At 41.9% G+C, this 24345-nt stretch overlaps 1 protein-coding gene across 3 annotated transcripts in view; it reads right to left on the bottom strand.

Moving 5' to 3' along the window:
* Window positions 1-290: 290 nt before the first annotated feature.
* Window positions 291-24345, bottom strand: part of ncapg (non-SMC condensin I complex, subunit G) — a 31513-nt gene continuing 7458 nt past the window's right edge. For all 3 annotated transcript variants that reach the window (XM_034211548.1, XM_034211546.1, XM_034211547.1), the window contains 14 exons: window positions 15673-15813; window positions 6888-7011; window positions 6479-6568; window positions 5114-5302; window positions 4902-5012; window positions 4387-4506; window positions 3951-4187; window positions 3659-3840; window positions 3296-3461; window positions 2487-2654; window positions 1276-1399; window positions 994-1050; window positions 776-845; window positions 291-676 (listed from right to left, as the gene is read on the bottom strand). In XM_034211548.1, coding sequence (XP_034067439.1) covers window positions 556-676; window positions 776-845; window positions 994-1050; window positions 1276-1399; window positions 2487-2654; window positions 3296-3461; window positions 3659-3840; window positions 3951-4187; window positions 4387-4506; window positions 4902-5012; window positions 5114-5302; window positions 6479-6568; window positions 6888-7011; window positions 15673-15813 — 1900 coding nt within the window. In that variant the 3' untranslated portion in view covers window positions 291-555. The remainder of the gene's footprint in view (window positions 677-775; window positions 846-993; window positions 1051-1275; window positions 1400-2486; window positions 2655-3295; window positions 3462-3658; window positions 3841-3950; window positions 4188-4386; window positions 4507-4901; window positions 5013-5113; window positions 5303-6478; window positions 6569-6887; window positions 7012-15672; window positions 15814-24345) is intronic.

Consider the following 24345-nt stretch of genomic DNA (forward strand, 5'->3'; position numbering starts at 1 on the left):
ACATACATTATTTTAAAAAAAGAACCGACTTCATGGTAGAGACAGAAGCACCTGCAGTATGTTAATATGAAATGATTTGAAAGCTATTGTTCATGTAATGCTTAATTGAACATGCCATAGTGCTGATTACATATAATATAAGCTCTCATTTTCAGTTTTATATTATATAATTATGGTCTCGGGTTTTTTTTAGTGTGAAACTGATTCTTGGTGTGACATAATCCACAAACTGTTACAATGTTTGGCACCACTGATCTGGTGTTGGGATAATGAAAAGAGGACCAGTTTTATTGACATGTATTTCACTTTAATGATTAAAATGATAAAAGTTGAAAATAAGAAACACACAGATTAAAAAGGAACTATGACAACATATAAAGAGGTTACAAAATTGTGAAGGCTCAGTTACTTTCACTACATTTTACAAAAGAACGAGTACGATAATGTGATGAAAGTATATGAACTTAAAGCTCTGTATATTAGACGGCTGTACTTGAACAACACTGAAACCGCACCATTTTACTTCCATCTTTGCATCAACTGCCTGCCTGCCTGTCAATTGGCCTCCTGATTGATGAGCGTGTTTAGGTCCAGCTTTGTTTTCTCCAGAGCTGCAGTCTTGGCCCTCCGGGAGGGTCGCACTTGAGGAACTGACTCTGGAACATTTTCGCCATCGCTGTCCAAAGCAAAAAAAGAGCAGATGAATATGAGTTTTTGAAAATAAAGCGATGGTATCAAACAAGGTATAGGTGCCGACAGTCAACTGAACACTCACCTCTCCTCTGATGACTCTGCCCTCCTGCTCGGCTTCCTGCCCGATTTGGCTGCGCAGACTTTCCTCTGACCTACACACACACACACACACACACACACACACACACACACGTTACCTAACAGTGCTGAGTCAACACCTTGACAAGAAGGTAGACAAGAAGAGCTCTAAAAATAAAGTGTCACTATGAACAACTGCAGTTTTAGATGAGTATACAGTACCTGCGGTTCCTCTTTTGGCTCTCTTGGCAGATTTAGATGGATCGTCTGCTGCGGCCTCTGTGGAAAGATAGACAGAAAACGGATGTTTTGCAGCTCCTCTGTGCTATTCTAGTCTTGACAGACACCGAATGGGATGTGCAGGCACATAAATCCACTTAGCAAGATTCTGGTAATGAGACATAATCCATTAACAGGAGGATTTGTCACATGTGTGTGTAGTGTAAATGCTCAGCTGGATGTCAGGTTGTCTTTCCAACAGACTGTCACTGATTGCATGCGTACCGTCTGCGTTGACATCTAATGGTTGCAATGCGCTGGGGCTGAGGAGCTCTGCCTGTTCTTTAGAGTCCGCAAGCTGACCAATCATTTTCTCCAGACCACGGAGAGAGATACGATCCTTCACCTCCTGAAGGAAAGAGGAAACATGAGAAATCAGGCCTTTAGGGGTGGAAATATACATGAAACAGTAAAGGGGAGATTCACATGGTGAGCATCAACCTGCAGGTAAAACCTCACTGCTGTGTGTGCCTGCGTGTGTGCGTGTGTGTGTGTGTGTGTGTGTGTCAGAGTTCCCGTTAGCCGGTAATTACCAGACTACGACCGGTAAAATATGCTGAAGACCGGCAAATCTAAATCTCTCCGGTCAAAGTGTCCGTTCAAAATCATTTCCGTTTAGCGCAATACCGCATCAGTTGCACAACTTGCACCATTTATGTGACAGACAAAAGAGTATGTGACAGACAAGAATAGTCAATTCTAATGTCTAACACTTAATGTGGAGAAAGAGATGTCCTGTATGGGTTGATTGTGCGTTGATCTGTTGGTAATGCCTCGGGGTTCCGGTGGGCATGTAAACAAATGCATAATGCTGCGCTATACTTTGCGGCCTCACCAGGTTGCATAGCGACGCTTATTGTTTAGGTGTCTTTTAATAAGCAGGTAGTCATATCATTAGCTAGAACTAGCTGGATCTGATCGATATGGACATAAACGCGAGTCTAATCTGACGGGAGAGAGAGATCAGCTGCTGCTGACAAGTCGACACGCAGCTCTGCATGATCAGCGGTGAGCGGACAAAACACACACTTCAGGTTAGAATATCACACGTAGCTATTTTAATTACCTCTCAAACTATAGTACCGTAACTAGTTATAGATATGTTTAGTTTCACTGTCGGGTCACTCATTACTGATCCACGAGCTGCATGATACTGACAGGCTGTCAGGAGAGGGAGAGAGCGCTCCGTTTATTATTCCCGTGTTATTGTAAATTACTGTTCACTTTTGAATAATGTAGTTAATCTACTATAATTAGATTAATATTGAATCATATCAATTTGTTTTAAAGCTCAATAAATAACAAAGAAGACCTTTGACCGGCACTTTTCTCATTTTGTCCGGAAGATTTAAACTTTAACGGACATGTTGACCGGCGAAAAAATATTCTAACGGGAACTCTGGTGTGTGTGTGTGTGTGTGTGTGTGTGTGTGTACCTGTACGAGCTGCTGCAGAAGTGTCTGCAGGTCTTTCTTGACAGTTCCATCTCCGCTGAGCTCCAGGTTGCTTAGAGTCTTGGTATAGAGACGCACCTCAGGGGCCGTGGTGTCTTTCAACATCTCCCCGCAAATACGGACCGCCAAGTAGTCATGGACACACACCTCCTAAATAAGATATGAAGTCAATAAATTAAATGTGTTTTTGACTCATTGAGCCAATATCAAATTAAGTGTTATAGAAGTAGTTTACAATTAAACAATATTAAATGAAAGCTCTGCATGCTTGAACGTGAACTGAAGCATGTAAGAGAACCAATTGCATCTGTCATAGAAATGGATTTGTGTTTGGAGGAAGAAAGCAATGAGGCAAAGCTCAGTAGACCAATAAAATCCCAAAGATTAAATGTGGGGTAGGTCATTTTGGAGAAACCAGCTCGAGTGCGCTAGAATTTGAAAGTACACAACCGGGAAAAAAATCTGCCACTTCCTTACAGAGCCCCTCCTCCAACACACACGAACGCGCACATGACCAATGAGGGCACGAGATAAGTTTGTGCACAGGTGGAAGGCTGACAGGCAGGTAGGCCATCCAGTTATTTTAGCCGGGCCGGCTCAGATGATTGATCGTGCTTTTTACAGTACTACGACTTTCACAGATGACATTTTTTTTATAAATTTATTGTCAAAGTACTTCAGATATTCATTGCTATCGGGATGTTAAGAGCATTCCATGGAATATAACAAAAAGTGTTTCTGAAATAAATGACATACCCCACCTTTAATAAGTAACAAAGCAGGTTTCTCACCTCTGTGTTGGTCGAGGGCTTGATAAGTACACTGGGACGGGTGAGCTCGACGAGCAGCTCCACCACATTGTTAACGTCCACCTCAGCCAGTGGAGAGGTGACGGGGGCATTCATCAGGGTCCGGATCGTGGGCAGGAAACCCTCCTCCACGACCTCCTGGTGGGCCCTGATACAGAAGAAACAATCTATATTCATTTATATTGCATTCCTAGGCGTGTAATCACAGTTATTATAGCCAGCTTGCTATCCCGCCACACATCATTTCGTATATTTAATGTATCTTGCACATGTAAACATGAGACAAATGTGTAGCTAGTGCAACAAAAAAGATGGTCTGATTGTGTGTGTGAGTGCATGTGTGACCTGCTCTCGCGGGCGTAGAGCTGGAAGAAGACACCGAGGCAGTGCCGCAGCCGGGTGTCGTCCTCGGTGACGGGATTGTACCAGAGCAGCACCAGACGGGAGAACATCTTGGCACTGGATATACGGCCGGTGTACATGAGTTTGGCGAGACCCTCTGCCGTCTCTGTACGCAGGTCAGACACCTGAAAAACACAGATATTTCAAGAACGCTCTTCTTCCACTGAAACTAGACACATAGACATAGACACACACACTTCTAATTATTAGGTAGATATTACGCCCTCAATCTCACCTCACTGTCCAGGAACTCTGAGAGCATCACGAGGATACTCTGAGCCGTGTCCTCTGGAGCGTCTCCCTTCTCCTCCGCCGCCGGGCCGTCCTCTTCCCGCCGGTCTGGGGATTTGGAGTTTAGGGCCGTCAGATTGGCAGCTGTCTCAGAGAGCAGCTGGAAGCCAAACAGCAGCAGCAGGTCGACGATCGCCCGCAGAGCGCTGATACGGATTTTGACCTCATCCAGCTGAGCAATCTGAAAATACACACAACGGATGTATTCATGCTTTTGTTTGCGCCATTAAGCAAAAATATAAAGATATATTAGTTATTTTTATTATCTGCACAGGCAAACACCACCAGGGGTTTGCTTGTTTCTTTGTGATGTGCATGAAGGGACTGTTAAACGAAGCCTGTATACAGATGTGTTTGAGGTTTGGTGAATGAAGCGTTACCTGCAGCAGGAGGACCATGTGGGCTTTGGCCAGCTCCCTGCTGTGCAGAGTGCATGTTCCCAGACACACAACGGCCATGTTACGGACAGCCGGGTGAGCATTTGCTATACTGGGCAGAACCTGACAGAGAGGGAGAACATTGTCCCTTTTACTCACTTCATACATTTACATGCTGCTTAGAAATGCCAGTGCCAACATTGGTTAATCTAAACATTTGCACATTCTGCATCATTCCCAGATTTAATAAAAACATATTTGGTTTCGTGCAGCATATTTCAACTCTCAGGTTGTTGTTCTGAACATAGACAGCTAAATAAGAGCTGTAACAAATGTACACAATGCTTTTACCTGCGCAACAAAAACAAAACACTACTGACAGGTTGGCATGCCATAAATGCTAAACGAATCTATGGTAGGTAACTTTGTTGTGACACTGTTGATTTAATTAATTTTGATCTGTACATTAACAGAAACTTTTGTGAAAATAAGATGATGTGTTTAGTGTGGGTTTGTACCAGGGAGGACATTAAGGCGCTTATGGTTGGACCAATCCTTGTCTTGATGCCCATCTGCTTCAGCAGCTCTGCACACATTGTGAGACACCTCAGAAGAGTCTCGGGGTCATTCTGAAAAACGAAACCAGTAAGCATTAAGTCTGTTTCCCATATACATCAGGAGGAAAATCTAAAGTTTACGGGGTGAATATTATTTATGACATGTCACATACCTTCTCGGTGTGGATCTCCTTGTCGGCCGGCTGGCTTCTCTCCTGGACTTCCTGGAGGATCTGGTTCCTGCGGTTCTCCAGCTCTGTGATGGAGTCCTTCAGCTCTGCAGCGCGGCTGAAGTCCTGGGCGGCGATAGAGTCCTCCAGAGATTGTTTGGCCTCCATGATGCTCACCTTCACCTCTGCTAGCTGAAAGGGAGGGGAGAGGAACAGAAGAGGAGAGACGTCATTCCTCAGCTGAACTACACTCTGGAGGATTCCTGACTGTTGAGAAGGGCAACGGCACCTCCGTTTACAGGAGCAACAACAACAACACCTGGGGCTCTGGGCCAGGTGAAGACCCTCTAGAGTCTAGAGCCTACTTTGCCTTTACTGACTGAAAAGGGGAGCGGTGTGGGGGGGGGGGGAGCAGGTGCATAGAAGGGATGGAAGTTAAACACCTGGGGCAAGGATTAACTTCCTCAGCAGCTGTTTGGTCTCCGAGATATGATCTACTTTAAGTGCATGTTGAAAGATGGAGAGCTGAGATCCCTGTGTGATTATTTGTGCACATAGTTAACCACAGACTCTCACTGAGCTTCAGGAGATACTTCCCCCACACAATGACCATGTGTAGATCAATTACTCGACCCTGTGTTACCTTCAATTCTTGAATAAAAGGTTGTTTTTCTAGCATGCCTCCTAAACTCAAATTTAGATCAAAACAAGTAAAGGCTGGGGTTTATTCCAGCAAATCTAATAACCTGTAAATTGGAAGGTTTTAAATAAAATGCATGCGTTTAGGAAGTAGTAAGCTTACATCTGGATAAATGACACGTATATCATTTTGCAAGAGTTGTGTGCGAATGGAAAAATGGCCCTACTTCCTCAAGAGGGGCTTTTTGATTATTTGTTTACGTGGAGGCATACAAGAAGAATTCAAGATGTTGTGAGAAATTCATATATATTCTTTTTCCTGCAAAGAGAAAGACCAGATTGGCGTACATGTTTATGCTCTTTCCACCTCACTGAAAACATGCTTTCCCTCCAAATACAAACCATCTGCCAGCTGGTGGTGCAGAGGGATGGACAAACGGAAAGAGAGGGAGTGTATAAAGGGCACAGAAGAGAAGACATAGAAATAACAAATGTATAATTTGTTAGTCCTCTCATTTTCCAGAAGTTGTAAACCTTTCATTTAGTTAATGGGTTTATCCATAATAAAGAAAATCTTGTGAAGCAAATTCATTGAACCTTTGAACAAATACAAGAAGAGATGTGCCAAAATGTGGTGCTTTCATCCATCCAAAAAACAGTGGAGTGTTTGGAGAGGATTACTGAATGTAATTGCTCCTGGGGGCTTTCAGTTGGCTGAGTGTTGCCCACCTGGACCTGATGCCGGCGGCTCATGTTCTCGTCCATCGGCGCGCTGGCCTCCATGATGGGCTCCCTCACATCGGAGATGATTTCTGCCACCTGAGGAACACAAAGCCAGCTCGCATTATGACACATACCTCAGTGGTAATGATCCTAACACACAATGGAAAACCCCTTTCATTTAGTTTAATCTCAAGCAGAAGACCTTTAGTAACAGTTTCATTCATGCTTCCATCAGAACAATAATCCGCCCCTTCCGCCTCAAAGTGCATCCATCAGCAAATGTTGATAAATATCTTGTATAAGGTCTGCCTAAGAGAGTTCTTCAGTTGAATCTATGAAGGGCATTGACATCTCCTCCTGTGTGTGAAAAAGAAGTACACCTAGGATTGAATAATGATAGAAAAATTGTACTTACAGTCTGTATGCGTCTGTGGTCATCGGGTATGAGGGTGAGGAGTTTCTCAGTGAGAAGGGAGACCAGGGAGGAGGGAGTCTGAGGCAGAGCCAACATCTCCTGCAGGACCGACAACACGCGCTTCCTGCCCAAACATTCAACATGTCAGAAAACAACTTAACAAGCTCATGATACATTTTGGCCAACTGGACAATAGGCGCATTCACACCGCAGTACTTTTCCCACAAAGATTCATGAGAACTTAGTTCATGAGAACTCTTTAGTTCTCATGAACTAAGTACAGATCGCGTTCACACCGGAATAAGTCCCTGGGGGAGGATTAGGCAAATGAAGCCGCTGACGTCACTTCTTCTTCTTCTTCTTCTTCTGCTTTGGGTTTACTGGCAGGCCGCAAACCACTTCACGGCGTATACTGCCGCCCAAAGTCCCCGGCCGGAAATCCCCGGAGTTGTGGACTGGCTTCAGTAGAAGCTGCTGGGAATCCCAGCAGCTTCTACTGAAGCCCTCCGAGTAAATCGCCAGAACGCCGACACCTCATCTCCACCGCTCCCATGTTTTATTTTGTGTTGCCATAAGTTAGTCTCTCTGCGTTTCTACGCTGGGCTAATGCTAATAATGCTAATGCGAGGATAATAAAATGGCGGCTTCACAAAACTTTTTGGGAGTTTTACGGGGCGTGGTTTGCAATCCGCCCAGCCAATCAGAAATAGGAACCTTTTTCTCCCACGAAAGTCCCTGCTCTTTAGCAGGGACGGAAAAGGGGGTGAAAAGGTTCTCATGAACTAATTTTTGTTACGGCTCTTTTTGGTGTGAACGCAACATTTCGGAACTATATCGGAACTAAAGTGGGAAAAGTACTGCGGCGTGAACGCGCCTAATAGTCCGGAAGTCCCCGGAGTTGGGGACGGGACTCCCAGCAGCTTCTACTGAAGCCTTCCGAGTAAATCGCCAGAACGCCGACACCTCCTCATCACTCCACCGCTCCCATGTTTTTGTGTTGCATTAAGTTAGTCTCTCTCTGTTGGTGCGCGGGGCTAATGCTAATAATGCCAGCAAATACAATGGCGGTGTCGGTACCATATGTGTTCGGGGTCCGTCTCTTACCAATGACGTCACGCATTGTGATTGGCTGCACCCAGGGGTGCTCGGGGGCAAATTACATCTACAGATCAAGACGAAGCGAATGGAAGTACTCCCATACTCCTAGCGTGTGAAAATGTTTGTGAAAAACGTGTGCAAAGTCTCCGAAAACAGAGCAGTGGCTGTACGGCATTGGCTGTACGGCAACTCAAGAGGGCCATCATACACGGTCAAATTCAGAACATTTAAACAAAGCCTACACTTCATTATTTACTTTGTCCGTTATTATATGTAGAAGATATTACTTTTTTTCTCCGTCATGTTGTTTCCATAGCAACAACTTCAAACAGGAAGTTAACCTAAATTATATTTAAGACACTAAAATGAAAGTAACAAAAACAATGTAAAATCCTTTTCCGTTTCACAGAACACAAATTGGGTTATTTACATAATTATGTTTACACTGTCGATTGTTATTTTTGGGGGACACACGACACATCAAATCACATCTACAGACCAAGACGAAGCAAATGGAAGTACTCCCATACTCCTAGCGTGTGAAAATGTTTGTGAAAAACGTGTGCAAAGTCTCGGGAACGGAGCAGTGGCTGTGATGCTAGCTTTGCGGCTAGCGGTTAGCATTTTCAATGGAAATATACATTGAAACATCATGTTTCAGTAAAAACAAGGCCCCACTAATCATCTACTCTAATTCGCTTTGTATAAAAGCATCAGCTAAATGCAATGTAATGTAATGATCAAAAAAAAACCCGCTATACTCTAGACAGCGGCCCCGAGCACCCCTGGGTAAATTACCGTACAGCCAATCACAATGCGTGACGTCATTGGTAAGAGACGGACCCCGAACACATATGGTACCCCGAACACATATGGTACCGACAGCGGCTTCACAAAACTTTTCAGAGTTTTACGGGCCGTGGTTTGCAATTCGCCCAGCCAATAGAAATTGGTACTTTTTTCTCCCCAGGATAGTACCACCTTTCTAGCAGGCACTAAAAATAGGCACGTTCACACCGGAGTACTTTTCCCGTTTAGTTCCGTTAGTACCCCTTATGTCGCGTTCACACCAAAAAGAGAACTTAGTGCCGGGAACTTTTACCCCCATTTTTAGTGCCTGCTAGAGAGGTGGTACTATCCTGGTACCAAAAAAGTACCAATTTGTATTGGCTGGGCGAATTGCAAACCACGCCCTGTAAAACTGAAACGTTTTGTGAGAATTGTATTTGCTGGCATTAGCATTATTAGCATTAACCCCGCGCACCAACGGAGAGAGAATAACTTGTGGCAACACAAAAAAAAACATGGGAGCGGTGGAGTGATGAGGAGGTATCGGTGTTCTGGCGATTTACTCGGAAAGGCTTCAGTAGAATTGATTGATTTTTGGCTGACTGGCTCCGGTGCTTCACTGTGTTTCTACACGGACCACTATTGCTGTAAGCATGTTGTAACTTCCGGTTGTTGTCATCTCCGGGTATCCCGTGTGCCTGGGTTGCGTTCCGATAATCCAAAAATTAGCTCCTAAATTCTAACCATATCTCCTATTCCTTGACCTCTGAGTGAAACGTCACAGGGTTAAGGGATAGTGGATAGGAGAATTCAAAAGGACTTAGGAGAAGAGACCGCGGTACTTTAGAGAATCCGAATGCACTTTCACTATCCGACGTGTTTATGATGCGCCAGCGGATGTCATGAATGTGCGTCTGCTGCTTTGGGGAAACTATGGAAACTACAGTTTTCTATACAGCGGACTACAACATGGATGTTTAATAAGGACGAGGGACTACTGTAAACTCATCTAGAGACTCTGCACCGTGCTCTGATGCTGTTGTTTTATGCTTTATGAACGTGGACAACAGAGAAACATATTCTTCATGACCAAAGTTGGAATTGAAATAAAAAAGGAAAGTGAAACTTATGCTCGTCACCCTCTCCCTCCGGTCTACATTAATACAAATGATCCCAATACGTATGATTGTATGAAAATATCTTAAAATCAATACAAATGTATTTATTATAAACGTTAGTCCTTCACATCTATCACTGTGTATATCACCATTCAAACATCTTTTAAAAGTTGAACAAACCCCAAACAGCTCAGTAAAGACTGAAATTTTGACTTTATTTGATCATTTCAGTAAAAACTAACGTTCATATTTCTCTTTTTGATTATAATACTGATGAACGTTCAGAAAAAAGCACTTTGGCAACTTACCACATACGTTTTAAAATGCTTAATAAGCACCGTAACTTTCATGATATCATTTCTCGGTCATAATCGTTTGTTTCCGTGAACGGCCGACTGTTGTGACGGCAAATGCTGCGGCTGCAATGCATTGTGGGGCAGCATTTTCTCCTCTCCTTTCGGTTAGGGAGGTCCAGTGGTTCCTAAGCTAAAGGATGTTATAAAGGAAGTTTGAAACCTCCTTTACTTTCATTTGGAGAATTGGAACGGCACTTATCATGGCTGCCAGTGACGTACTTCCGGGTCATTTCAATCCGTTAGGAAGGTTCCTAAGCTAAATGGACTATTGGAATGCAACCCTGTTCTGTTGCTGATAGCTTATTATCTTAACTTAATCGATCGTTTTAAAACTCTTGATCACGGCAACTGCCTGACGTTGTAATCACACGTTACTACAGCTTAAGCACTCACAACTCTCCTTCTCTTAGCGACTGTAACTCCACAGTTGCCTACACTCTTTTCGGGTTTGCTAACGGTAGCTACTTTAGCTTGATAGCTAGCCATGGCTCTTTCCCCACCCTCGGGTGCTATTTCCTGCTCTAACTGTCTCATGTTTGGTTACTTCCCTACCTCCTATACTGGTACCGGTACATGTGTTAAATGTAGTATAGTTGTTAGGTTGGAGGCGGGAATCATAGCCATAGAAGCCCGGCTCCGCATCTTAGAAAGTAACTCAGCTACAGTAAAGCCCATGTTAGCCGGTGCGGAACGGCAAAAGGTAGCTCCTATTAGCCGTCCCCCGACAACTCCCGAGCAGCAGGGAGACTGGGTGACTGTTCAGAAGGGGCATAACGCGAAACCCGCAGGTCCCCACCAACCCGTTCACGTATCTAACAGATATTCCCCACTCAGCGAGACACCCGCTGAGAAGCCAACTCTGGTTATTGGTAGCTCTATTATGAGACACGTGAAATTAGAGACCGAAGCCTCCACAGTCACATGCATTCCGGGGGCCAGAGCGGGCGACGTTGAGGCGCATCTTAAACTGCTGGCTAAAAATAAACATAAATACAGTAGGATTGTTATTCACGTCGGTGGTAATGATGTTCGTGTACGCCAATCAGAATGCACCAAACTTAATGTGGAGTCGGTGTGTAGTTATGCTAAAACAATGTCGGACACCGTAATCTTCTCTGGTCCCCTCCCCAATCTGATCAATGATGACATGTATAGCCGCATGTCATAATTTCAGCGCTGGTTGTCTTGGTGGTGCCCAGCAAACAATGTGGGCTTCGTAAATAATTGGACAGCCTTCTGGGGGAAACCTGGTCTGATTAAGAGAGACGGCATGCATCCTACTTTGGAAGGTGCAAATCTCATTTCGGCAAACATTTCAGGGCTTTGTGGACTTAATCCATGACAAACTGGAGTTGAGACCAGGAGGCGGAGTCGCAGTCTTACACGCTTCTCTGCGCTCTCTCCTAGGCAGTCATCCATAGGAATCCCGAACCCAATAAAATACCCAATATTAGCGGTGTGTGTGTCTGCCCAAGGACAATTTAAGGTAAAAACCTAATAGAGGTGTCATACATAATAACCTAATAAAAGTAAATGTAACAACTACTACAGTGCAACAAAACAGGAATATTAAATGTGGTCTCTTAAACATAAGATCTCTAGCATCTAAAGCAATATTGGTAAATGATTTAATATCAGATTATAATATTGATATATGCTGTCTCACTGAAACTTGGTTGAGACATGAAGAATATGTCAGCATAAATGAGGCCACTCCACCCAGCCATATCAATACTCATATTGCCCGAGTCACGGGCCGAGGAGGTGGAGTTGCAGCAATCTTTGACTCAAGTTTACTTATCAATACTAAACCAAAATTAAATTATACCTCCTTTGAAAGTCTCGTTTTTAGTCTTACGCATCCGACCTGGAAAACTTTGCAGGCAATCTTATTTGTTACAGTGTACCGTGCACCAGGTCCTTATTCAGAATTCTTATCAGAATTCTCTGAGTTTTTATCAATGTTGGTACTTAAAACAGATAAAGTCATTATCGTAGGTGACTTTAATATTCATGTTGACGATGATAAAAATAGCCTTACTGTTGCATTTAACTCTATATTAGATTCTGTTGGTTTTTGTCAGAGTGTAAATAAACCAACCCACTGCTATAATCACACTCTCGACCTTGTTCTGACTTATGGTATTGAAATTGAGCAACTATTAGTCGAACCGCATAATCCTGCTTTATCCGACAATTTCTTAGTAACTTTTGAAGTACTGGTACTAGACTACAAAGCATTAGTCAAAAGCTCCTGCAGCAGAAACCTATCTGTTAGTGCTATAGCCAAATTTAAGGAAGAGATTCCACCAATACTTAACTCGATAGCATGTCTGCATGTAAGGGAGGAAACTTATACAAAATGTACACCACCCCAAATTGATCATGTTGTTGATAGTGCTACAGATGCGCTGCGAATAAAATTAGACTCTGTTGCTCCTTTGAAAAAGAAGAAAATAAAACATAGATTAGCTCCATGGCATAATGCCGAAACCCGCAAAATAAAGCAAAAGTCGAGACAACTTGAAAGGATATGGCGTTCCACTAAACTTGAAGAATCTCGTTTAATTTGGCATATTACTCTCAATGAATATAAGAAAGCACTGCGTAAAGCGAGAGCGGCCTACTACTCTTCATTAATAGATGAGAATAAGAATAATGCAAGATTTCTTTTCAGCACTGTAGCCAGGCTGACAGAGAGCCACAGCTCGATTGAGCCTTCTATTCCCATAGCACTCAGTAGTAGTAATGATTTTATGTGCTTTTTTAACTTTAAAATTGTTACTCTTAGAAACAAAATTAATGACCTCTTGCCTTTGACCAGTATAGTGTTATCAACAGCTCCCGGAAACGTAAGTTCTAATATTACACTAGATAGTAAACTAGAATGCTTTTCAGCCATAAACCTTGAACAATTAAATTCAATGATTCTCTCTTCTAAATCATCAACGTGTATGTTAGACCCAATTCCAACTAAGCTGTTGAAGGAAGTTTTTCCATTAATTGGCACTTATTTATTAAATATTATGAATATGTCTTTATTATCAGGCTATGTTCCACAATCATTCAAAGTAGCAGTGATAAAACCGTTTCTTAAAAAGCACAACCTCGATCCAGAGGTTTTAGCCAATTATAGACCTATTTCTAATCTTCCGTTCCTCTCAAAAATTCTTGAGAAAGCGGTCGCAAAACAGTTGTGTGATTACTTAAAAAACAATGATTTATTTGAAGATTTTCAGTCTGGCTTTAGAACACATCATAGCACAGAGACAGCTCTGGTTAAAGTCACAAATGACATTCTAATAGCCTCTGACGAGGGACGTGTCTCTATTCTTGTTTTGCTCGATCTCAGTGCTGCATTTGATACTATCGACCATGATATCTTATTGCAAAGACTAGAGCACTTAGTTGGCATATAGGGAACTGCTTTAGGCTGGTTTAGGTCCTATCTATCTGAACGCTGTCAGTTTGTACGTGTCAATGATGAATCTTCCACGCAAACCAAAGTTAGCCATGGAGTGCCACAGGGCTCAGTGCTCGGACCTATTTTGTTCACATTATATATGCTTCCGTTAGGCAATATTATATGGAATCATTCTGTAAATGTTCATTGTTATGCGGATGATACTCAACTATATTTATCAATCAAGCCTGATGAAATTAATCATCTAAATAAAATTCAAGACTGCCTCAAGGACTTAAAAACGTGGATGACCTTAAACTTTTTGATGTTAAACACAACCAAAACTGAAGTTATTGTACTTGGCCCGAAGAATCTACGAAACAAATTATCTAAGGATATACTAACTATGGATGGCATTAATTTGGCCTCCAGTGAGACTGTAAGGAATCTTGGTGTTATATTTGATCAGGATTTATCCTTTAATGCGCACATAAAATCAATTTCAAGGACCGCCTACTTCCATCTACGTAACATTGCAAAAATCAGGCATATCTTGCCTCAAAACGATGCAGAGAAACTAGTCCATGCATTTGTTACTTCAAGGCTGGATTATTGTAACTCTTTATTATCAGGGTGTACCAAGAAGTCAGTCAAGTCGCTTCAGCTGATTCAAAATGCTGCAGCTCGTGTACTAACCAGAGTTAGGAAAAGGGACCACATTACTCCTGTTCTGGCTGCCTTACACTGGCTCCCTATAGAACACAGGATATAATTTAAAATTCTTCTTCTCGCCTACAAAGCCCTTAATGGGCAGGCGCCATCTTACCTTAAAGAACTCATTATACCCTACTGTCCTACTAGGGCATTGCGTTCCAAGAATGCAGGGTTGTTGGTTGTTCCTAGAGTCTCTAAAAGTACAATGGGAGCCAGAGCCTTTTCTTATCAAGCTCCACATTTGTGGAATCAGCTTCCAGTTTGTGTTCGGGCGGCAGACACCCTATCCGTTTTTAAGAGTGCGCTTAAGACCTTCCTTTTTGATAAAGCTTATAGTTAGGGCTGATTAGATTCAGCCCCTAGTTTTGCTGATATAGGCTTAGTTTGTCGGGGGACATCTTACTTCTTCCTTCTCTCTGTCTATACCTGTGTACTCTCATGTTCTGATTAACCCAGCTTCCCCAAATGTCTTTCTTTTTGGTGTCTATATACGCTGGGATCCGGAGTCATGGATGATCCTGCGCTCCTGTGTCCTGCATCGCGAGCCCTGGATCTTGAGTCGTGGCTGTGGTCCTGGATCATAGGTCCTGGATGGATATCCTCGTGGATTCATCTTCCTATTATACACACATGCATTTCCAAACATTTGGACTACCTATGTTGCAAATGTATTATCTTTTCAATTTACACACGGCATCTATTGCACGTCTGTCCGTCCTGGGAGAGGGATCCCTCCTCTGTTGCTCTCCCTGAGGTTTCTCCCATTTTTCCCTTTAAACTGTGGGTTTTCTTCGGAAGTTTTTCCTTGTACGATGTGAGGGTCTAAGGAAAGAGGGTGTCGTATTGTCATACTGATATTTTGTACAAACTGTAAAGTCCACTGAGACAAATGTAACATTTGTGATATTGGGCTATATAAATAAACATTGATTGATTGATTGATAGAAGCCAGTCCCCAACTCCGGGGACTTCCGGTGGCAGTATACGCTGTGAAGTTATTTGCCAGTAAACCCAAAGCAGAAGAAGAAGAAGTGACGCCAGCGGCTCATTTGCGTAATCTTCCCTCAGGGAACTTATTCCGGTGTGAACGGCGAACACGGTTGGTACTTAGTGCCGGGGCAATAAGTACGGCAAAGTACTTGGTGTGAAAGCGACTAAGGGGGGTAAAAGTTCCCGGCACTAAGTACTCTTTTTGGTGTGAATGCAAAATAAGAGGTACTAACGGAACTAAACGGGAAAAGTACTCCGGTGTGAACGCGCCTAATAAGAGCTTTGCCGGGCAGCGACATCTTTGTTCCTCTTCTTACCTGCCGCCCTCCTCGTTGGTGTCCAGACAGCCAATGAGATGGATGAGCTGTTGGGAGATGAACTCCTTGGTCATGACGAGCTCCAACTGGTTAAAGTCGGCCCTCTGTTCCTCCCTCAGCAGAGGCACCCCCTTCAGATATCTGCAACAGTCATGTTCAGGAGGTTTAAAATGTATATTGGATTTTGCTGTCATTGATTACCAGAACCAAAGTTATACGTCACAGAATAAACAGCACAATAATATGAATTGCAATACTGCAACACTGTAGCAGCACTACCTACAAGCTGCAGCAGCTACACACGTCTATCTGCTTTTAGACAGCACCTGAGAGATCTTTACAAACCTGGTCACGAAATTAAAAACACATTTATTTTGTGCAGATAAAGGTTAAGCACACCAGCAAATGTCATTTTGCAGCATTTCACGCATTAGCATCCCAGTTATTAGGCAGGTGGTAAAACAGTGTTACAACATTGGTGCATCGAACGGAAATTTGAGAGCTGGGATTTAAACTATAAACAAATGTGGAAGACATTCTGTGATGTATTAAAGGTCATGTATTGTGTTGTAGTGCTTGTTTTACTGGGATTGTATGTTTTTATATAAATACCACACTTTAAAATAACTAGCCATGTTAAGATGAAAATAAGCAAGGAGTTTGCCACACAGTTACATACAGAAAGAGCTCCTCTGGACCTGCCTTCAGATACCTGAGCAAACTGTGTTAGGTGTTCTGTTCTGAGCATCAACTACATTCACTACTGTTGAGGAAATATTTTCCAAGGCCCATAACTTTGACCCAGTTTATCAGTTCAAAACTGTCCTGACTGAGCACACGCACCTCGTAACCTTGGCTGCTGTGCTCTCAGTGTTATGATTCTATGTTCCTGCCTGTTGACGTCAGCTGATAGAGGTGTTATGATTTTATCTTGTTATGCAGCATGTTGATGATGCTCTCTGAACTAGCTAAGTACATGGGTCTGAGGTAGAGTTCTTCAGAATTGACGTGGCAACTCTACCATGCAGTCAGATCGTGGCTGCTGTGACTTGTGATGTGAATTCTCCGGCCGAAGCTCCAAATAAACCATCAGTGTTTGACATCAAAGCTCCTGCTCTTCCCGTGTCTCTTTCCTGAGTCGGTGACTCCCACTGCATTGCTACACAGAAGTTTCCCTTACAAATTGGCGTTGTCGGCAGGATACCAACAAATCTTCAGAACTGGTAAGTGTAATTTCTAGGGATGCACGATATTGGTTTTTTGAAACCGATACCGATAACTTCCTGCTTCTCAAGACCGATAATTAAAAAAAATGTACGCCACTAATTATTTTAACGCATGTGTATTTTTTTTCCTTGGCTGCCCCGTAGTTTCAGAGCGCATCGAGTTTAAAATACCATCTACAAGCTGATGCTGACAGCCCCGCTCCTGCCGCCCGCTTGTGGCAGACCACACTTCCACGCTCACCGGCAGGCACCGACTGGCCATCTGGAGGACCGGGAGGATGTGTGTATGTGTGGCCCGAGCGAGCCCTTACGTGCATTGTTGTTGTTAGCATCTGGTGCTGCTAGCTGCGCTAACGGATATAAGGAGCTGTTTAAATGAAAACAGAGGAGCGACATTTCGCCACAACTGCGCCGAGCACTTGACTTTATGCAGGAAGCCAGACAGTGGGACATTGTACGAAAAGTCAGCACACTCAGCACGGATAGTGCGCAACATGATTGCAGCGTCCAGGCAGCTCCGGTTCGAGCATATGCCTTGAGTTGCACATAGCTTCAACGCCCATACCACCGACGACATGTTTGTTTACTGTCCTGGCTTCACGGCCGCACACCATTTACGTCACAGCCAGGCATGAGTTAGGGAGCGCTGGATTTGTGAAGAACTCCCCTCTTCCTAAACCACTAATACCACAGTACTGGCAAAACGGGAGGAGCCGAGTGAAAAACAAGCGCCCCTCATCCCAATCCACCCACACCGCAGTATTTTTTTCTTTTTTTTTTACCCAAAAAATATATTGTATATTATCGGGGCTATTAATACTGGTATCGGGTTTATCGGGATGACGTCATAATTCCTAATATCGGACCGATAATTATCGTGCATCCCTAGTAATTTCAAATCTACATTTGGACATTGCCTTACCAGAATCTGTGATTGACGGTATCCTAAAATTACCTGTGAAACTGAGCGGCTGTGTTTCGTTTTTGGTTAATGAACATTTGGGGATAATAAACCCAGGGGATCAGTGTCTGGGGACTCAGTCCTGGCTGATTTCCTCTGTGTAGCTGCTCGGGACGAAAGTGCCATACAAGCATGCACAGCTCATGTTTAGAGAAACCTTAAAGAAAGGCATCAGTAAAGTGGAGCTTCTGTATGAAAGCAATGTAAAGATTTGTATTGGACAAATCGCCGAATTCTGGGAGTTTCAGCGGCCAATACAGCAGTTGAAAATAAGCAGCCGGAGATATTACTCCTATCGCCTCTCTGTAAACACAGCTCCAGCTGCAGCCGCGGGTGTGTGTGTGTAAAACCTCCCCGTGTTTGTGGGGCTGGAGAAGTGCAGCTGAGAAGGAGAAAGTCACAGCTTTGTGTCTATAGCTTTAACTCACACCACCGCCGTCTCTATTAAAAACGAGATGGTCTAAAAGCACTCGTTGTTTGTGACCGTCTTCTACATTGCTGGCAAGGCCGGGGCAGCGCGAGGTGCGTGCATCACCCGATGCGCCACAGTTCCCTATACATGACTGGAGGAGCTGGTGGCGGTCTGGGGTGCATACATAAAATTATAGGCTAATTGATCACGGGTGGGTAGTGGCAAGCAAGTGTAGAACAAAACTGTGTTTCATCGTTGTGATGAACTCGATGGCAAGTGTATAGGCTGGTCGAGTAGGACTACAGTCAACCGTGCTGTTGTTGGAGAGAAAGGGTAGCGTAAAAAAAGTTTATGTTCTCCTGGTCGGGGGTTCATAGCGCCACTGATGGAGTAGTGGTTGTCGCAAGAGGATAAGCTAGTTGTCGCTTTTGGATGGTCTTCAGGCACGATCTTAGCACTTGTATACAAGGGTGGACGCGTGAGTCAAGGCGCCCCACTAGAGATAATTCCCTACCCCCTCTGAAACCTCTTAATTCGGACTAAATTGAGCTGGATGAACTTTGCTGTCACGCTGGTGTTTGTTACGAGTTCATGTTTGTTTGTCTGATTGTTTGTATGTATGTTTGTCTATATTGGTTTGTCTACCCGCCGTCTTGTGTATGTTTTGTAACAACTAATAATGAATCAGTCCATAACCAGGGTAAAATGAACTAAACTTTAGTTATCTCACCAAAAGTAAATGACTTGAGAAAAATAAATAATATAAAGATGTAAAGCAAAATTCTGGTCGTATAAATGTACTGCAAAATGAAAATAAATAGCAAAAGAGTGTTTTTATGTCCTGCATCTGAGTGTGCAGAGGAAAATGTAAACAAGAAGCCCACTGTTCAGGGTGTGTGCTGTAGGTGTAAGAAGAAAAGAAGATTATATTGCTTTAAGAATCCATTCTTAAATGGTATTGCTGGTATGTTAAGATATCTTTGTGACCTTGTATAAACCCTATGTCCCGTCCTGCGCCCCGAGACCCTCAGAGACCTGGCTGAGGAGATCAGGGTTGCAAAATCTGTTTTGTTTTTTTAGGTCAATGTTGTATTATTTGTTTAATTTATTCTTAAATCTATGTATTGTATGGTAATAATGAATAAAAACGTAATGTATTGAACACATTCCGAAACAAAGCAGATAAGACAGAACTAGACTCAGACATAATACTAATTGTTGTTGAAACCTTTTGCGCTGTTGCTGCAAAATGGAAACTTTGTTGATTATCTATTCCAACTGGCCACTGGAATCAGGTAATTAATATAAGTTGAAGTTCAATTACAGTTTTAAAAATAGTTTAACATTCTTTATTAAACTGCTTCAAATTATTTCTCGTATCAACCAATTGGTCTATAGACATTACTAAAATTAAAATAGTTGTTAAACTACTGACAAGTTTTCTGAAACCGAGCTTATGAACAACAGAGTAAAGGTCGCTGGTTAAGCCAGGATCAATATATTTGTTGAAGTTTTTATTGTGTGCATAATACATGTGTTAAATTAATTGAGCAATTCTTTAAAAAGTATAATGTTGCAATCTCTTTAAAATAAGTAATCACAGTTAAAAAATAGATGTTGTATTCCAAGGGCCTCTCTTTCACAGGCCCACACTTTGAATCATGACACTTCCAAGTCCTACAGAGATCAGTATCACTTTGTGTTGCAAGCCAAATCCAGGGGTTCTACTCGAGCCCAATTTTAAATACCATAAAGAAAAGTATTGAACCCAGCTCGAGCTAAATGTCAAATGTATTTCATTAATGTGCAAGTGTTTTGATTTATTTAAAATGTTCCACTCTAGCGTCCTTCGAGTTTAGTCTAAGCAACATATTGGTTCTCATAACATTCTCACTGCTGTCCCAAATGTTTTAAACCTTGGACGGACACACACACACGGACACACACACGGACACACTCACACACTTTGGATAAGTATTCACCTTATCCAAATTGTAAATTGTTGCCTTCTTTAAAGTTATTAGTAATTCAAGATTAATTATTAAATTAAATGTGGTACATAACATAGAATAAATAAAATAACTTTGACTTGATAATTTTGTTCACAACATTAGACCCTGTCCTCTAATCTCTACTAGAATAAGATACGTGTGCATGTTTGGGTGTTTTAACATTCCTGTAATGTACCTAATCTTGTTATCCTTTTCATTACAGAGCTGGGAAAATGGTGTATTGCTTAGATTCTGATCCGGGCAAGTCCAATTTTGACTGACTTTAGTTCTAATGTTAATGTTAATTTGATTTCAACCCATAAGTAATTATTTAGATTAACTCAACATTTCACATGATGATGGATTAGTGTTCCACATTTTTTTCCACTAATTTGTTGTGCAATTAGGCCGAAGGTAAAGAGAGACATTGATGACCTTGTGTCCCCTTTTGTTGGTACGTGGTTCCATTTTGTCTATGGCCTTGGACGGCTTCACTAAGAGTCACCCAGTTCTGCCCTGCTACAGTCCGGCTGAGTGCAGTCACAGAGATGCTATGGCTGCTCTACATGAAATGACATTAATGGTCTGGTCTGAGAATGGACACCATTTCCTGCTCCCAGAGAGAATGACGCTCCTCAAACTGAACATTACAGCCGTTGATACTGTCTCACGTGGGTCTGCTCCCCCCCACCGAGCCATGAACTGAAAGCTTGACATCGGCTTTGAACACCTGGAAGCCTCCCTGTCACACCAGCACCAACCCTTGGGTCAGTCAGATGAGACTAACGGCTTCACTTAGGGCATTTGGTTCAGATACATGACTCTCGTTACCGCAGAGTGGGTTGTTGTTTTTTAAGGCTATTCATACTGCTATGCAGAGGATGCCTGTAAGTTGGCAAGCTGTTAAAAGCCCCTACTATTTTTAAAATAGGCCTAATGTCAGGGGCCTCTTAGTTCTACATGTATTCACATTATATGGACCATGTTTCCACCTGGTAAAACTAGAGGCTGCACGGTACTCAGGCTACAATACGACTATTCTGTTCTGCTCTAACGATTCAATTGATAGATTCTACATCAAAACAATTAGCTTTTATTGTTTCCAATGATAACGTCACCTTAAGTGGAGGAATGCAAACCTGTTTTCAAATGTAAGGTTTTGAATTTGTTTGACGTTTCTCAGTAGTGACACCCTCAGACACCCACTATCATTCATGCTATGCCATCAGTAGTGACTCAGATGTTAAAGGTCCCATGTCATGCTTTTCCGGTTATTACCTGTCCCCTTGTGTGTTATGAAAGTTTTTATGCATGTAAACGGTGTGCAGAGTCAAAACCCTCAAAGTACACCCTGTAGCGAGTAAAACTCTAAAACAGAAAATACCTCCCCAAAACGCCTCGTTGGAGATACGTCATTGTCCATTTGATTCTTTCGGGTACGCATGATGTCATCCGTACCCGGAACGAAATGGACCAATCCATGGAGCCGTTACGTTACGTCCGCGGAGCCGTTACGTTAAGCCCCCGCTGATTGGTCCAAATTGACCAATCCACGGACTTCCTCACACACTCAGTGCAGGCAGCTCTGCTGATTTCTCCTCCCTGGCTGCAGGCTGATAACAGACAGTTGGGATCGCGGCGAAATTCTCTCTGCAGAGGCAGACCCATTCTCACAGCGTTTATCAACCTTTTTCTTACTCAATATCAAGCCACACTTATTGTTTTTACTTCGGCTGTGACTTTGTGTGTGCTCAGGGTGAGTTTGGCTGTGTTTCGCTGTGTATCGCTAAACAAGGAAATCACACCTCCACGGAGTTCAGCGCGATTCACAACGTCCCGACTGGTCCCGACCAATCGGAGCACACTGGGCTCACAGGGAGGGGGGGGGGCAAGAGCTGCAACGAGCCGTTTAGTGGAGAGAGTGAATACTGCTGAATACACATACTTTACAGAGATGCTGTATGCGAAACCAATGTGAGTTTGGAAAATTGCACAGTATACATCTATTCTAGTAGACCACAACAATGGAATTATGATCAGTGGAAATGGCCATGACATGGGACCTTTAAAGTGGATGAAGCTTTTCCTCCCAAATCAGATGCTTTGGTTTTCAACAAATGTATACATTTCCTGCATAATATATGTTTCTCACAATTGTTTTTTTGTAAGCTGCACACAGGTGATACTGAGTGTTCTCGAGTAATAGATTATAAACTACACCATGCTTAAATAGACTCATAAATTATTATTTCATATGTGACATATGTAAGAAAAGGGAGGGAAGAGTCAATTATATTGAGTAATTGATTTTATATTGGAACATTTATTTCTCAAACCTGTTTTATGGAAGAGAAAACAAATATATATATTTCTGATAAACTAATATTTTATCAAACGGTAAATGGTGAATTAATATAACATTTAGACTGAAGGACATGTTCTTCCAGCTCTTGTACAAAGATGAACTTTGAATTGATTTTATACCTTGGATGTTTACAGATGTACAATTAATGACTGTTTTTATATTTCCAATGACCAGACATGTGTTGAATAGTGGTGATTAATATATTTTTGCTGGATCAGATTACACTTTCGCACTAAACAAAAATTAATTAATTAATATTTTCAGAATATAAAGTATTGAATAATGAGATATTTCTACTATTATCACAGATAATGTTAATATCCTTAATCGTCCAGCAATCAGGCTTAACAACACTACTCTTTAATGTATTATCCATGCACAGACAGACCTAAAATGATGTTTCAAGTACTGGATTAATTTCAGTTTTGGCCCAAAACAAATATTTATAATATTTCATATACCAATTATGTAGCATATTTGATCCTCAAATTAGAGAAGTATAATTTAAAGAAATTGATATTCTATATTCAACAATAGATAAACACAGAAGAATCCTTTCCAAGTACCATAAGTAGATGCTCAGGTAAGTATGGCTAATAGGAATAATTGATAGACTTAATTTGGTACAGATCAGTGGTAGCATTTACAAATGTAATAATTCAAGTTTTAAGAATGTTTAATCCTTCCTTTCCAGGTTTTTACAAAAGTCTTTGAATATTTGCCTAACTTTTCCTTTTCAGATTTTGAACAATGTACTTGACTAAAATGAATGTATTGATTTGACTAAGTGCCTTACTCTTGACTAAAGCGTATTTAAGTAAACGTAAAAGTAATCCTAAAATTGAGGACACTGCACTTTTGCAGATTACAGATTGATAAAATCACAACTGTGAGTTGTATACATTTGCTGGATCTCTTAGGATCCTAAGTTTTAAATGCTTTTGACTCGTGATTGCCTTGAAGTAAATCTTTAAGCTGCAAGCTGGTTTTGATTTTATAGTTTGATAAATGAGATTAACTAATGGTTAAATGATAAAAGATATTAGTTCAAAACAAATATTTTTGCTATTGTGCACCTGTGTTTTATGTGTGTTCATTATTATGCTTTTGACAAAAGATGATCCAAACACTGATGAGAGATGATTTTTCTATTATGATTGGCTGTATCAAGCATTGTGATTGAATATTTCAATCTTATTATGTTGTTCTTAATGTGATTGTTATTGATGTAATTGATGTTGTGTAAGTCCACACTCAAATCTGAAGATTCCCATTGATTTAAGTATTGAACAAAATATTATTAGACTAAGGTTTTTAGATTATCAAAATTTATAAAAAAGAGAGTACCTGTTGGGGAAATATTTTCCAAGGCCCATAACTTTGACCCACGGGCGTAGGAATCTCCTGTATTCTGGTGCATTGAGAGATATTGTTGTGGAGAGTCATTTATATATAAATCGCAAAATACATTTGTGAATCCTTCTGTGAGCATTTATTAATATTGAGACTGATCTGACTGCATACAGATGTTAAGTTCACCTAGGAATGGTATCATTGACTTAAATGTCCAAATAAATGTTGCTCTTCTGTCTATATTGGTCATATGATGCCCCTTGACTGAAATGTTTCCTGTTCAATATCCCCACTGATTTCCTTAACATTCTGGGATGAGAGTCCACATCACAATTTACTCTAAACTGTCATTTCCCTTTCATCAC

The sequence above is a fragment of the Gymnodraco acuticeps genome, unplaced genomic scaffold (assembly GCF_902827175.1).
Source record: "Gymnodraco acuticeps unplaced genomic scaffold, fGymAcu1.1, whole genome shotgun sequence".
Classification (NCBI taxonomy): Eukaryota; Metazoa; Chordata; class Actinopteri; order Perciformes; family Bathydraconidae; genus Gymnodraco; species Gymnodraco acuticeps.